The sequence below is a fragment of the Lupinus angustifolius genome, chromosome LG08 (assembly GCF_001865875.1).
Source record: "Lupinus angustifolius cultivar Tanjil chromosome LG08, LupAngTanjil_v1.0, whole genome shotgun sequence".
Taxonomy (NCBI): domain Eukaryota; kingdom Viridiplantae; phylum Streptophyta; class Magnoliopsida; order Fabales; family Fabaceae; genus Lupinus; species Lupinus angustifolius.
Genome location: NC_032016.1, coordinates 19037080 through 19052097, shown reverse-complemented (window position 1 = coordinate 19052097; position 15018 = coordinate 19037080). Strand labels below are relative to the sequence as shown.

At 32.7% G+C, this 15018-nt stretch overlaps 2 protein-coding genes across 4 annotated transcripts; both read right to left on the bottom strand.

The window, feature by feature from the left end:
• Positions 2095-8317, bottom strand: LOC109355326 (E3 ubiquitin ligase BIG BROTHER). Of its 2 annotated transcripts, none has more exons than XM_019598424.1 (8): positions 8131-8317; positions 7632-7812; positions 6171-6408; positions 5688-5722; positions 5236-5280; positions 4669-4796; positions 2479-2587; positions 2095-2376 (listed from the first exon to the last, which is right to left on the bottom strand). In XM_019598424.1, the coding sequence occupies exons 2-8, from the start codon at positions 7761-7763 to the stop codon at positions 2326-2328; spliced, it is 738 nt and encodes a 245-aa protein (XP_019453969.1). In that variant the 5' UTR covers positions 7764-7812; positions 8131-8317; the 3' UTR covers positions 2095-2325. The 2 variants fall into 2 exon arrangements, with proteins under 2 accessions (XP_019453969.1, XP_019453970.1); XM_019598425.1 differs by having other exon boundaries at positions 7632-7806.
• Positions 11307-14724, bottom strand: LOC109355003 (ADP,ATP carrier protein 1, mitochondrial-like). 2 transcript variants are annotated; one of them, XM_019597881.1, is made up of 4 exons: positions 14607-14724; positions 12779-13286; positions 12316-12687; positions 11307-11920 (listed from the first exon to the last, which is right to left on the bottom strand). In XM_019597881.1, the coding sequence occupies exons 2-4, from the start codon at positions 13274-13276 to the stop codon at positions 11624-11626; spliced, it is 1167 nt and encodes a 388-aa protein (XP_019453426.1). In that variant the 5' UTR covers positions 13277-13286; positions 14607-14724; the 3' UTR covers positions 11307-11623. The 2 variants fall into 2 exon arrangements, with proteins under 2 accessions (XP_019453426.1, XP_019453427.1); XM_019597882.1 differs by lacking the exon at positions 14607-14724 and adding an exon at positions 14523-14544.

Genomic DNA, 15018 nt, shown 5'->3' with positions numbered 1-15018 from the left:
TACCCTTTGTACTCGTTATCCTATTTTGTGGTTATATATTTTTTTATATATCAACAAGACAACAAAGAAATGGCTTTGAAACAAACTTGTGATTTTTCAACACTGACACTTCGCACATATTTTCTCTCATCCAACAAATCCTTTTATGATATGAGAGCCTATTATTTTTAGACATTTCCAAAGGTAACTTGAGAAAAAAAAAACATGTTACCAGGTAAGATAATATGTAAGTTTTTCCTTTCTCAAAGAATACACATGAGTTTTCTTTTATAGAAAGCACACGGATTAGATTAAATTAGAATTTAAAATCTATACACTATTAATATATCATTCACTATTGATTTATAATACTTATTTGAAAGTCAATAGTACGTAATACATGAAAACGTGGGATTTGTTGACAGTGTAAAAACACTTATACTGTCAGTGTATATATATTAAATCAGACAGGTAGTGTAAGTGTTTTTATACTGTCAACAAATCTCTATCATTGTTAATTAGTATTGACTTTCAAACAAAAGTATTATAAATCAATGATGAATGATGTGTCAACAGTATAAAAAGCTACACCATAAATTTTAAACCCTTAAATTAAAGCAAAGTTTTCAGTCCTGTGCCATCATCATTGCAACAGTTACAAGAAAGCTTCCACATAAGATGCCAGAAATCTTCATTTATTTCACTGGAATTACTTAAATATTTATAAATAGTGAATGGTTATAACATAGCTCACTTTAAATATCTATATTTTTTCTTCACTCTGATTGCCAAAGTTGGCTAGTTGAGGTACATGTGATCGTCTGGACAATCAATGAACAAAACCAAAGGATGGCAAAAGTGCCAACAAAAATTGACAAATTTGGTACATATCCACTATTTATTTGGATTACTTTTTTTCCAAATAGTCAATGATGATTGAAAATAAATGGTATATGATACAATAATAGTATAAAAAACTTTTACACTATCTGTATATATATTTTTCTCTAATATTTATTATGACATGAGCTTAGACAATATATAAATTTCATTATCAATTCTTACTAGAGTATGTAGGCTTCCCCAGCCTTGTATAGGAATTTCCCTAATCTAATTTTTTTTGTTGTGTAATATTTATTCACCATAAATATAAAGATTTATATTACTTTTTTTAGGAAGTCAATGATGTTTAAACATCCGATGAATAATTCAATAATATTGTATAAAACTTATATATTATCGATCAACAATGTGTTGGTCTAGTAATGTAAAGCCCCACTAGTCACTAGATTCTCATGATGATCAAAAGGTCAAAAGTTCAATTCCTAGAAGCTACATTTGTTAGAAGAGGCAGCCACAAACCTCGAAAGTAATTAATTTATTACCTATAAGATGATGAAATATCTTTGGTAGTACATAAAAACTAATACATTATCCGTGTATAAATATATATTTCTTTTTTTTTGTTAATCAAAAAAAGCAAAATACCTTCAAAAGGAACTGTTAATCAACATGATTTATAGTTGATATTACAAAATACCTTAGTTGATTTATAATTAATCAGATAAGGGATCATGACATTACATTTATAGCCTTGATGAGAGGTCAAAACATATACGATATGTTAGTGGCATTTTGAATCTGGCCCTTCATTTTGCAAGTAGGTATTACTTGAATTAATATAATGAGGATAATGGCATTGAAATTAGATTGCCATTGAAAAACATTTTAATTATATGTCACAAGTTAGAATCCTAGAGTCACTATTCTAGAATAGATTTTTCCTAATAATACTACACTCAGCTTGAAAATGACTGAACAATTGGTCAAGATCAACAATAAAATGTGATATGAATCTTTTCTTTTTCTCTCTGATTTCTCCAATATGGTTACTCACTGAAAGTCCAACTTGTTCACCACACTTGTATTCTTGTATAGGTCACTTCTTTAACAAAATAATGATATAACCCTTCATCCATGCATATTTCAAATTTCAATCTATAAAGCATGCTTATGAGATTTCTCATTCCATATCCCAACATATCTATGTTGATCAGTGTTTGGGAGGCAGATTTATCATTCCCAACCCCAAAATACCAAAGGAAGGGGCAAAAGTTAAGAGAATAAATCACACAAGTACACAGAAAATCAAACTACATTAATCACTACAAGATGGGACTGTTGGGTTTGTTTCTAAGTAAACAGAACATGTATTATGTAACACTGCCTGAGTTCTTTCTACTACACCTACCTAACTGTATGAAATTAAAGTTGAAGAAAACGAACAGGATGGGACGGGGGCAAAAATTGATAGAGCGAGGAACACTCCTTTTTGCCATGTCGATGCTAGTGTGTTGGTTCCTCGCCAAACACCTCAACGTTGCAAACTGGACATTTCTGAAAAGAACAAGGTAAATGAGAGATGGAGAATTGGGGAAGACGAATTGCGTAGACATAGTATATTCAAGTGAACTTTGGAGGAAGAATGCATTGACTGACCTTGTTAATGCTAAGCCATTTGGTAATGCATTCACCATGGTAAAGATGGTTGCATGGCAATTTTATTTGCTGGTCACCTCTTCTATATGTCATCTGACAAATTACACACCTGCTTTCAATGCAATTTGATTATGAGTATAGACTGAAATATGCATATCAAAATGGCAGATAGACATTATATATCTAGAATGCGGAAGTTCCATTGATGACTTCCAGAGTAAGAAAGAATGAAATGAAACCCCTGTGATAAATGTAAGTTCTACACAAAAAACTATAGACTACCTCAAACACAGTGCAAAAGAAAATAATTAACTATTTTCTTTCCAAGGCCATTGAGGAAGAAAAAAAGAGGAAATGAAATAAGAGACATAAAAATAGACAAGTATGAATGTTTTCTCTTCTCTAATCTTTATTTAGCAGGGTCGTGAAAATATGGTCAAAACGCAATTTTACTCAAATCTTCATTGCAATTTGCAACTATAAATTTGTAGTTCATAATTACCAGTCATTACAATTATGAAGCATGTGCTAATTTTTTCCTCTCCCTATCCATCCATTTATCAATAGATTTAGATAATATCAATTTGTCCTATAATCATGATAAATTTATAGGCTGGCCAAATGCAGGGATAAGACAGCGACTTAGACTTAATGAAGTACATTAAGGACAAAGATGGTAAAGTTTTGGTATATGGAACAAAATAGCAAGAAAAGATGGAACAGTTTAAAAGATTTGGGGATGGGGGAGGTAAAACCTTGCTCACAACATTCATTAACAAGATAATGAGGATTAAGAAAATGTCAAATGAAAGAAAAATGATTTCTATTTATAAGAATAATGGAAATATATACAAAAATGTGCTTATCACATAGGGATTAAGGGCTCGTTTAGTGAACAGGATAGGATAGTCTGTCCTATTCTGTTGCAATCCAGAGTTTGTTGGGTCAACAGGATAGGATATCCTATCATGTTAGTCTATCCTATCATGATGACATAGTGCACTTTCTATCTCATGGGGTGTTAGAAATAAGCAGGATAAGATGGTGCAGTTTTCCCATTCATACCTTCACACCACAACCACATCAGTAACATTGTTATCTAGTGTGCACCAAACACGGGACATGATAAGAGCGTATCCTACTGTCTATCATATCCTACCTTTATCCTATCTTGGCCACCAATAGAACAATAAACTTGTGCCATACCACGAATATTTGGGAACAGGTAGGTGAATGGAGACTAATACAAGAGATTTACATATAGGATACACAATTCGGTTTTATGTCAGGAAAATCGATTGTGGGAGCAATATACCTTTTTACAAAGATTGAATGAAAGGTAAACTAAAGTGTGCAGAAAAACTGGATGCACATGTTTTTATTATGTAAAAGTAAAACGGAGCAAATGGAATGTAAATTTAGCAAGATGTGTTCTATCACTGGCTGAAAGGTGAAAATTGGTGATCATAACATACCACAAGTAGAACAATTTAGTTATCTCAGACCAATCATAAAATGTGGTGGAAAAACAGAGGGAGCTGCCATTCATGAGATTCAAGCTAGGTATATGCAATGGAAAAATGATTCAGGTGTTATATGTGATAGAAAGATGCTTCTCAAGCTTAAAAAGATTTTACTGCACAACCATAAGACTCATAATGCTTTATGATACTGAACATTGGGTGACAGAGCCAACAAGAACATAAGTTATGTGCCTAAGGTTGCATAGATAAGGATTTTGAGTTGAGTTGATGTGTGGACTGTGGAATACAAAACTAGCCAAGAACAAGAATATTGTGAAAGACAAAGTAGGGGCAGCTCCTACTAAGGAAAAAGTGGTTGACTCTTGCCTGAGGTGCTTTAGTCATGTGGGAAGAGGACTAATAGATACCCTAGTAAGAAGAGTTGACATTAGATGGAGGATAGTCTATAACTATAATAGTTATAAAGGAAGATTGAGAAAAACTCTAGTCGAATTCATTAAATTATTAAAAGGGACTTAAGATATAAATGGCCTTTTTGAAGACTTGGTTTATGGCAGAACATAATGGTGTCATTTTACCCATGTAGCAGTTGTCCCCACTCCCCACCTAATGGAAAAAAGTCTTTGGTTGTAGCATTTCTCACCTACTCCATAAGAAATGTTTTTTATAAGCATTCCATAAGAAATGCTGAAAACCAAGATATTACCTTTTTCCAGAACTTTTTCTTTTGAATAAGCTACCGAATTTGTACTTCGAAGTTGGAAGCATATCAATAAGTTCTTGGGAAAGACCCCTGCTTTCAGTTCCAATTGCCTCTCCCAGGTCCAGTAGTTCCTACCACATATAAAAAATATTGTTGGTTCAGTAACTCTACTACTCAGCGTAACAACAAAATTGAAAGGTCAAAATATTAAAATCAAAATCTTCAACGAGAAAGCATGGCTAATTTGAATTTACAAAATTTGTGTCACATTTTAATGCATTTGACGATTAAAACAATGTTGAACATCTATAAGATCATTCAAAATTACAAAACGTGCAAAACAATCTCCAATCTATAAATAAAACTTCAAATATGAAAACATGTTAACTTTGGCTCCTTGCCCTCTTAATAGTTAATACCTTAAATTTTAAATGCTCTCAACATGAAATAATTGCATCTGATTTTATTCAGCCACAAGTAAACATGACAATCAACAGTTAAAAAAGTAAAACACAATTCTGAAAATATGCATCATCAGTATTTGCATGTTAAACGTTAATTGTGCCACACCTCATAAGTCATATTATCAGGATCAATGTTGTCTTGCCATATAACCTGCAGCAGTGCAATACAGGATTAGAGACTTCAGAATTAAATTTTGGTAGGTTAAACTCACAATGAGCTTCAGATTAAATTAAGGGTAGATACACCCTAACTTGTATACTTGAGTGCTAAAGGGTCAAACTTACATGGAGTAATGTTCATTTTAACTCATTTACTAATAGAAAAATAAATAAAAAATTTATTCTATAAAAAAATGTATAGGGCGGAAAGAATAGATTTATTATGAAAATATGCTGTGTTCAGCCAACTATCATTGAAATAATGTCTCCTAATTTTCAATAAAGGGGACTCAACTCAATGTTCCTAATTCCTATCAGGGCCAAATGATTAAATATCAAATAAAAAATCAATTAGTTAGGGTACAAAGTTTAGGCCCATTTAATCACAAAGCTTTGTACCTGGCTATTATTGGATTCATGATTATTTGGACTGCCTGCAAAAGAAACTCAAGAATTAAGATACAGTTGTATAGTTCTCATAGTTATATGGAATAATAAAAACTAAGCACTAATTTGAAGTAAACTCTAATGAGAGGGTAAAACAAAAGTTCAGCTAAATGGTTTGCAAGATTTGGACATTCTGCATAAGAAATCCAAAAATAATGAAGATATCATATAATTTCATGTTTTTTCTTGAAATAATTACAATTTTAAAAATTAATTTCAGTTCAGCTCCAATAAAAATATATATAATAATATTCGTCCAACCATACAATACCCCCTCCCCCCAAAATATATTGGCACACTAATTTGCTGCTAGCAAGGCACTAAAAAGTAATTAAAAAGGTGAATTCAGTTATAATAACCATATTGTAAGATCCACTGTTGTGATCAAGGTCTATGCTTATAATAAAGGAAAATAAATCTCAACTAAGTACTAACATTCTTCAGGAATAGTCTGCAAACTCTGCATATTCGTGACTCCATCTCTTCTAGGTGGAGACTCTGTTGAAGCTGGTTCCTCAGTGATCATTACAGAAGGGTATTCCCACTCTGCCCTGTTTATCTCCATTCTTGGCAAATTACCATTTACCTCATAACAACCATAATAAGATGTGCTCCCAGGGCCAGTCAATCCAAACTTATATGGATTCATATTCATTGACCAGTAGACACTTTCCTGGACAGACCACAAGATTACACAATTTTATGACCAAGTTTGATTAGAAAACAGTATAACAATTGAACAAACACAAATTGTAAAGCAAAAAGAAAATTATGCTTTAACTTTTTTTAGGCGTACACTTGGGCATTAGTTATGGAACATAATGTGCTATCAAAAATCATGTCTATAAACAAACCAATTACATATCAATGCTTCTGACAGTTTCCCTAAGTTTTTCTTGGTCCCCCTCTACCTCTTATGATTGGGTACCCTCCATATGATATACTCTTCTCATTGGAGCTTCTATAGGTCTTATCCACACATGTTCAAACCACCTCAGACGAGATTTTACTATCTTTTCTACGATATGACTTTCTGTCTAAGGCATTTATTCCTAATACTATCTTGTATAGTATATCCACTCATCCAACACAACATTGTCAAAAATAATCAGTGTGCTGATCTTGTTGCAACTGAACTATAAGAAAAGTAATTATTACTGTCACTTATTTTCGTGAATGATCTTCCCACTCCCAATAGGTAGTGTTTGGTATATGGAATGTTTTTACATTCACCGCCATCTCAATTTGGATCATCACTTGCACCTGTTTGATACAAGGTTGAAAGAAGAAGAAGAAGAAGAAGAAAAAAATGACCAAACAAAAGGGATTCATGGGCATCTAAGTTGTGAAAGAAGTAGAAAATTTTGATTCCCACCTTTTTAGTGCAAATGTGTTCAAAATCATTCTAGATACTGAATACCACCTTAAAAAATAATAAAAAATAACCTTCCAAGATCCCGGGTGACACTCGAATGTTCTAAGTATTATTAGTTATTACATAACCATTAGGTAGCAGTAGCAAACTAGCAAATAATAATAATAACGGATGCAAGTTTCTTCTCTTACTCCCATTGTTTGTTTGAGCCAAAACTAGTCAAAAGACTACACTTCAATCCAAGATAAAAAATATTAATAAAAGGAAAATGTTAAACTCTAACATTGTACTGGAAAAACGGATTTAATACTTTGAGGACCAATGAACTTAGTTTTCCAAGGCAAATTCACTGTAATAGAACATCTTATCCTCAACCCTAAGGGCTGAAAATAACAAAATCCATAATAAAACACTCATTCGCAGTTCATAGACAGTATAAATCTACAAACTAGCAAAAAGTACTAACAATTTAACACCCAGCAAGCAAGTTGAGATTTAAGAAAGAACCAAAAATCACAAACCTGATCAGGCATTGAGCCAGCATAAGCATAATTGAGAGGAACATGTGGATAGAAACCTGTGAAGCTTTCATTAACAGCATAAGGAAAACCATTATCTACATAATGCAACCCCATTTGTCTACCATCATTCATTTTCCTAGTTTCAGAAAACCAATGCTCTCACTCTTCAACAACAACAACAACAACAACAACAACTGCACAAATAGCCACATTACAATAATACACATCACCAAACACACCCTAATATAACAAATCCACTAAATGAAAATGAAGCAAAACAAATAATAAATCATATCCCTTACCTAATCAAACTCTCTTGAAGATTTTGATTCTTATTATCTCAATTTCTCTAATTTCATTCTCACTTTTTTTAAAAATTTATTTCGAATTTTCGTCTCTTCTGGTGAAAAACCTTGTTTGGGAAATGAAAGTGTGATAAGATAATGTGAGGAACCAAACAGAAGAAAGAAAAATGAGAGAGTTGATTTGATTTACTGACCTTGTTTGGAATCCAGAATTGCAGGAAGAAATGGTTGAAGAGAAAAGAGGAAGAAAGAAAAAGGGTTTATATTATTTATTTATTTTGTGTGTGTTAATTAATGGAGTAATAAGTGGTGGTGGCACTTTGTTTGTTTCTTACTTTCTCTCTCTATAATCTGGTTTTTTTTTTCTCTTTCTTTTATGCAGGAATTGAGACACAGATAGAATAGATGAGATTAGAAACAAGGGGTGGCGTGCCACAACATAACTAGACCATAGATTGGGGCTCATTTACTTTTTCCATCCATCTAGCTTCACTGCACCCAAAAGTAATATCACTTGGTCCATGAATAGTAAGATATCATGTAATGATGAAAGGTTTTATTGGATCTTCAAATAGACTAAAATATTAAAAAAATATATTTATAATAATGATGTTTATTATATACTTACATTTTTTAAAGAGATTACCTTCTTATTTATTGACTTAGGATACTCTTAGTTATACAATAAAAAGTAATCTGGATTCTCTCTAGTACTTAAGGGTCTAGTACATGCGGAAATAGTGAGATATGACATTTAAAAAATTCTAAAGTTGCAGATTTTAAATTGTTTTTAATTAACATTTTTTAAATTATTAAATCATTTTTGGTCTCACATTATAATATTGGATTGTGTCCTATTGAACAAAATTTCACTAGAATAAAAACTTGGTCAATAAATAAATGTTGTGAGATACTCATATGGTTGAATTGGAATTTGAAAGTAATTTTGTGGTGATTTTGAGAAGAAAAAAAACAATGCAAAAACCCCATTTATGCCACAAGTATTAATTTGTATGCAATTTATGTTTGTAATGTTACACTTCTATTTATAACTTTTTATATTAAAATGGTGGTAGGAAAATTTCCCACCATGTTAGTACTTTTTTGTTTATCCGGTTCATCATAACTATATGGCCTTATGATTTGGATGTTTTGTGACATGGTCAAGTTGGTTGAAGCACAATGACATTATTTTTTAGGGAGGCTCTTATGATGTGGTGGACATTATGGATTTAATTAGGGTGAGTTCTGGCAATAATTTATTAGCAAGGTGACATAAATATTATTATTTTTTTGGATTGGTGTGTGCCCATTATGCATAGATATATTGTGTTGTCTTTGTTATTATATTTGTAATTGGTTTAGTCAATCTTCTAATGGTCTCAAGAATTTTTCTAATATGTTTTGTAGGTATATGTTAAAAATGTTTAATAAATAAGTTTATATGAGGAAATAATTTATTTATTTTTTACTTCAAAATATAATATTTTGTTTTTTCAAATAATCATTTGTTATCATAGTTTTACTTTGAAATGATGTATTTTAGTTTTTTCAATAATCATTTATTATCAGATACTTTTAACAACATATATTGTAAAAAGGAAAAAAAAAATACCATTAATGTTTGAGAGGAAAAGAGAAGCTAGCAGCAAAAATGACTATATGAGCATATATACAGAAACATTTTTTTTATAGTATTCAGTATTCACAAACCCTATGCCTATGATGTCAATAAATAATGTGCTTCTATAACTAATTGGATTCATATAGTGGATCTTAAAGTTTTATTATTTTTTGTGAATTTAAGTACATTAATCATAGATAAACTGTTTTGCAAGTGACTATATACAATATATGCCGTACAGCTGTGTTTCAGCCTCATGCCTACTGTACCAATGCTATACCCAAAATCTCCTATAGAGTTTGGTCCCCAAACTACCCACTGTATAATAAATTTTAAAAAATGCATCCACTAGCCGCAGATGAGTTTTATGTATATTTATTGTATCATTCATCATTTATCTTTAATTATTATTGACTTTTAAAAAAGTAATACAAATGAATGGTGAACAATATATTACCTATGATTCAACTCTCTTTCCAAACTCCAATTATTAAGGGTAGGGACATAAATAAAGAAAGGCTTATGATTCAACTCTCTTTCCAAACTCCAATTATTAAGTGTCTTTGATGTAGCATTCTCAACCTTGCTCAAAAGCCAGGAATTCCATTTAGTTAGATGAAAGTAGTTAGGTAGATCTAAACACTAGAATACTATTATTATTTTACACGATTTTATTAATTGAAATGGTTAAGGAATATAAAGGAAAGGGAAGGAAAAGAAAAGAAAAGTTAATATTGGAGAATACGAGTTATTTTTCAATAATAATTTATAAAAAAACTTTAAAAAGTGGGAAAAGAATATACTTGCCTTGCTATATGTGAACCTCTTCTTCCAGGAAGCTCAAGCAATGCAATAAGATTTGAAAATGGCTAGAGATACAAGGTTGGCAAATAAATTGGTACATACTAAAATTTATAAACATCAAATTATTATTCACCGTGGTTCCAATTATTAGTATGTTATAAAATACTTAGTTATTAAATTTTTAACTTAAATATATTTTTTCAACCAATCACAAATAATAGTATATAGAGTGACACACTAAACAACAAATGTACACTCCTTACTAGAGTGATGTTGTATTCTTCTGTAGATAACGGGGTTTGGTTTGATAGCCCCAAACTTTTGGCTACAGCCTTGGTTTGAATTATAGTTTTTAATAAAAGGTGAGCTCAACCTATTAAAAGCCCCCCAAATAGACCTTCCCTATTTTTAGTCTAATATGTTGTAAATTGAGTTTTGGAAAGGAATGAAAATGAAAGACCAGAAGTGTATTTTAGAACTTTTTATTTCCTTACCAAATTTCAACTCGCAAATGGAACGAAAGAAATGTTCATATGTTGTAAATTGAATTTTGGAAAGGAATGAAAATGAAAGACTTCAGAAGTGTATTTCATAACTTTTTATTTCCTCACCAAATTTCAACTAGCAAATGGAACGAAAGAAATGTTCAGACTTCCAAGTGGCCCGTTCATGCCACATAAAATGTCCATCCAATCAAGTTAGAATGTTACTAGGCTTAAACATGTGATTATTGGTCTAAATAACATTTCCTAATTTAGTTGTGGTCCTGTGAGCTTCAATTCCAACCAAATAGCCCAAATTGTCACCTCTAAATACACCATTTCACAATTTCATCTCTACCTTTTGGGTTTCTCAAAGGGCAACGGGTAGTAGAATTGTTTTCCATATTCTGAATTCTAGTCTTGAAAATAATCTCAACCTTTCTATAAAGAGATTACTTCAACACAACAAAAGGCTCATATGGATTTTATTCTAGAAACAAAATGTGACTGTAGAACATGTATAATACAGAATAGAGAAGATCTTTTGAAAACTCAAATCAAACAAAATGTAATTCAAAATGACTAACAGTGGCTTTACCAGCCACTCAAATAAATCATGCTTAAAATATCAAATTCTGATCCAAAATTAAAGGGTTCTGGGACCAAATCCCACCGAGTAAATTTATTGAACAAAATTTGCCGTAGCAATTAATCATTTCTCAAGACTCAATGATTTTCATCAACATCTAAAACTAGAATAATTCAGGTGCTAAAAACTTATGCACCACCGGATCCGTACTTCTTGCCGAACACAATCACCTGCAACTTGTCATAACCGGCAAGCACACCAGCGCCAGCAACGGCACGGAGGATGTTAGCACCAGCTCCCTTAAACAAGGACTTGGCGCCCTCATTCTTGAGGATTTGTGCAAATGCATCCAAGGAGCTTTTGTACTTCACAGCTTCACCGGAGGTCATCATCATTCTTCTTCTAACAGTGTCAATTGGATATGATGCAAGACCAGCACCATTGGTGATGAGCCATCCAAGACCAAAGCTAGCAAAAAAACTATCCTGTAGTCATCAAGAGAAACGAAAATGGTCATCAGCAAATGTTTGAAACATCAAGAGAAACGAAGCTCCTTTGCCTTATTATGTCGTAAAACACCAGCACAAAAACACACATTTGATAGGCGTGGTGTAAGACAGAACACGGAACATGTGGATTATATTATATGTTGGGTAATATTTTATAAACAGAAAAGTAAATGATAGAGATAAAAAAGTGAAATATTTGGTTCTACTAAAACGTGGAATCAAATGAACAAATATCTCTATCATATTCTACCTGCCAAAGACTATGATATTAACACATTGAGTTATCCCAATTAAAATCATTTGGTCACTGAAATAAATGGAATACCAACACGTGATATTATTAACCCATAGAACAAGGGAATGAAACCAACCTGCAAAGAACCGGTCAGAAGAACTGGCTTCAAGGAATCATACATTCCAAAGTAGAGACCACGGTACACAATGATTCCAACACATGAAATGTTGAAACCACGGTAAAGACCAGCAATACCATCAGATGCCAATGTCTTCTTGTAGACATCCACAAGACCGTTGAATTGCCTTTCTCCACCCTTCTTTGCAGCCTTTGAATCATTGGCCAGACGAGTACGGGCATAGTCAAGGGAGTACACAAAGAAAAGGGATGAAGCACCAGCAGCACCTCCTGAGGCCAAGTTGCCGGCAAACCATTTCCAGTAACCATCCCTATCCTTCTTGAAGTTGAAAAGCCTCTTGAAGTAATCCTTAAACGCAAAGTTCAAAGCCTAGTAAAATTTGAATTAAAAAATTAGCATCACATACAATAATCCAGAAGTGTTAGCGACAGGGTGAAAATCAAAGGGGATAATGACAAACCTGAGTAGGGAAATAACGAATGACATTAGCAGTGTTACCCCTCCATAGGGCAACCACACCCTCCTCTGCTGTTGTTCGCTTAAAACAATCACTAATACCCTTATATGGCTCAGAAAGTCTACCAGACTTGATCATCTCATCCTGGTTCTGGATCAAAAGCTTAATTCGTTCAATGGGAGCAGCAGCAGTTTTGGACACAGCAGCTGAAACTCCACCCATGAGAAAGTCAATAACAAAGTGGCCTTTCTCTGCAGGAGCCGCAGCGAAGACAGGGGAGGCTGGTGCAATAGAAGACAAATCAGTTGTAGCTCTGCATGATGGCATCACTGGGTGCTGCAATGCAGCATTTGAGTAATTCCCAAATGACCGCCTTTGAAACACAGCAGGCCTGCGGAAAGCGGCATCATAATTCTGAATATCAGAAGAAAGGCCAGAGCGGAGATTGAGCTGGCTGGCAACCTTGTCCATGATTGTAGGGTGCTGAACCTGATCAACCATGACGACTTTCCTGAAGAATGCAAAGATGCAATGTCAAATACAGTTGATAAGTCAAGCGAAGGTGACCATAACATCTAGCTGTAAGGCAAGGACATTACTAATAAATATGAAGAGTATCCAAAACAATAAGAAAATGGAGCACAAAACAACTGTAGTGTACCTCTACAACATCCCACCAACCACATTCAAAATCACTAAGCAAATAAATAGATCTAAATGTATCAGAATCAGAAAAGCATGAACTCACAATACAAAATTCAAATCAAATTATAACAGACAAGAAAAGCATGACAATAAATTACAACAAGCAAGAAAGGTGATTGTACTAAGTTACAGAGTAGGCAAAAACAGTCCTTCAGTGTATGTATCCTCTTATTTAGTTAAAAAAACCATGTCAAAACAATTTCAGAGACAAGATTATATGTGAATAAATAACAGCATGAGAAGAAAATAATCAGATTATACCATCATTGAGAAGATCTATTTCCAAATAATTGTAGCAATAAATCTTAACTTTACCAAAATAAAATGAAACATATCATGTCATGCCACAGCTCAACAATTTCTAAACATTAACATGGTGAATCACCATATATATGCAAGGATCTTCCATTTTACAAATTATTATGCAAGGTACTCATTACTCAGCAACTAGAATAATACGAAAAAACAAATCCAACAAAACAGTAACTAAACCAACAACCCATGAATCACAATCAAGCTGTTATGTCATCCAAAAACACATAATAGTAAATGAAATATCAAATGCTATACTAGGCTTTCGATTTTTTTCATATTAAAAAATACTAACAATATAACCACAAATCTTAAATCAACCATCAAGGTATTAAACAACAATCTAAGGCTTTGAAAACAAATATTGAATTTTTAAAATAAAGTGATCTATGCCACTGTTTCACAGAAGGATTAAGCATAACCATGATATAAGAAACCAAATCTGAACAAAAAAAGTACACAGATTTACAAAAAACATGATCAAAAGAGGAAAATTGGGCACGGATATGTAAAGGATCAAATCATATATGTTGAGTAATTTCATAAAAAAGGACCCAGAAAATAATAAATTCATAAGAAATACCGACAGATCCGAATAAAAAAATGGAAAAGGAACGAACTTTGGAAAACCCAGTTAGAAAAAAGAGAGATTTAGTTTAGATCTTACAACAAGAACAAAAAGTAACAGAGATCTAATTGAAAAAAGGAATGAAAAGTGAGTAGAGGATACCTTAGAGAAAAAAGAGAGAGAGAAAAGAGTGTGAAAAAATGAAATAGATCTGAAAGAGAAAATAAGAGTGAAGGGTTTATTTACCTATGAAAGGAGAAGGAGAAAGAGGATTGGTGGCTGCGCGACTACGTTGGAGGCTTCGACAACTGCGACAAGAAGGACGAATAAGGATGTGTGGACTCACTTAAATACCACGCCTCATTGCTTTGAACGCCTCCCCTTTCTTCCTTTTTTATTTTAATATATCAAATATATCATTTACCCATAGAATTTCTCATTTTTAGCTAAAGAATTAATCTATTTCAATGTGTGGTTGTTCATCATAGTAAATGTTATTTTAGTAAATTGAATTTTTGTTATTTTGGTTATCCTGTGAATCTAGTGGGACTTATACTTAGATATGATAACGGAACGCAGGTAGTGTTTTCTCATTCTCAAACACGCAAAATTTATACGAGTACCTGTACGAATAACGAGTATTCACGGATACCCAACG

Coding starts and splice junctions, on each gene's coding strand:
- LOC109355326 (XM_019598424.1), bottom strand. CDS start 7,763: ATGAATGATGGTAGACAAATGGGGTTGCATTATGTAGATAATGGTTTT. Junction 6,409..7,631: donor CTGGCTCAATGCCTGATCAG/GTTTGTGATTTT, acceptor TGGTCTGTCCAG/GAAAGTGTCTACTGGTCAAT. Junction 4,797..5,235: donor CTGATAATATGACTTATGAG/GTGTGGCACAAT, acceptor TATATGTGGTAG/GAACTACTGGACCTGGGAGA.
- LOC109355003 (XM_019597881.1), bottom strand. CDS start 13,276: ATGGTTGATCAGGTTCAGCACCCTACAATCATGGACAAGGTTGCCAGC. Junction 12,688..12,778: donor TTCGTTATTTCCCTACTCAG/GTTTGTCATTAT, acceptor AAATTTTACTAG/GCTTTGAACTTTGCGTTTAA. Junction 11,921..12,315: donor TTCTGACCGGTTCTTTGCAG/GTTGGTTTCATT, acceptor TGATGACTACAG/GATAGTTTTTTTGCTAGCTT.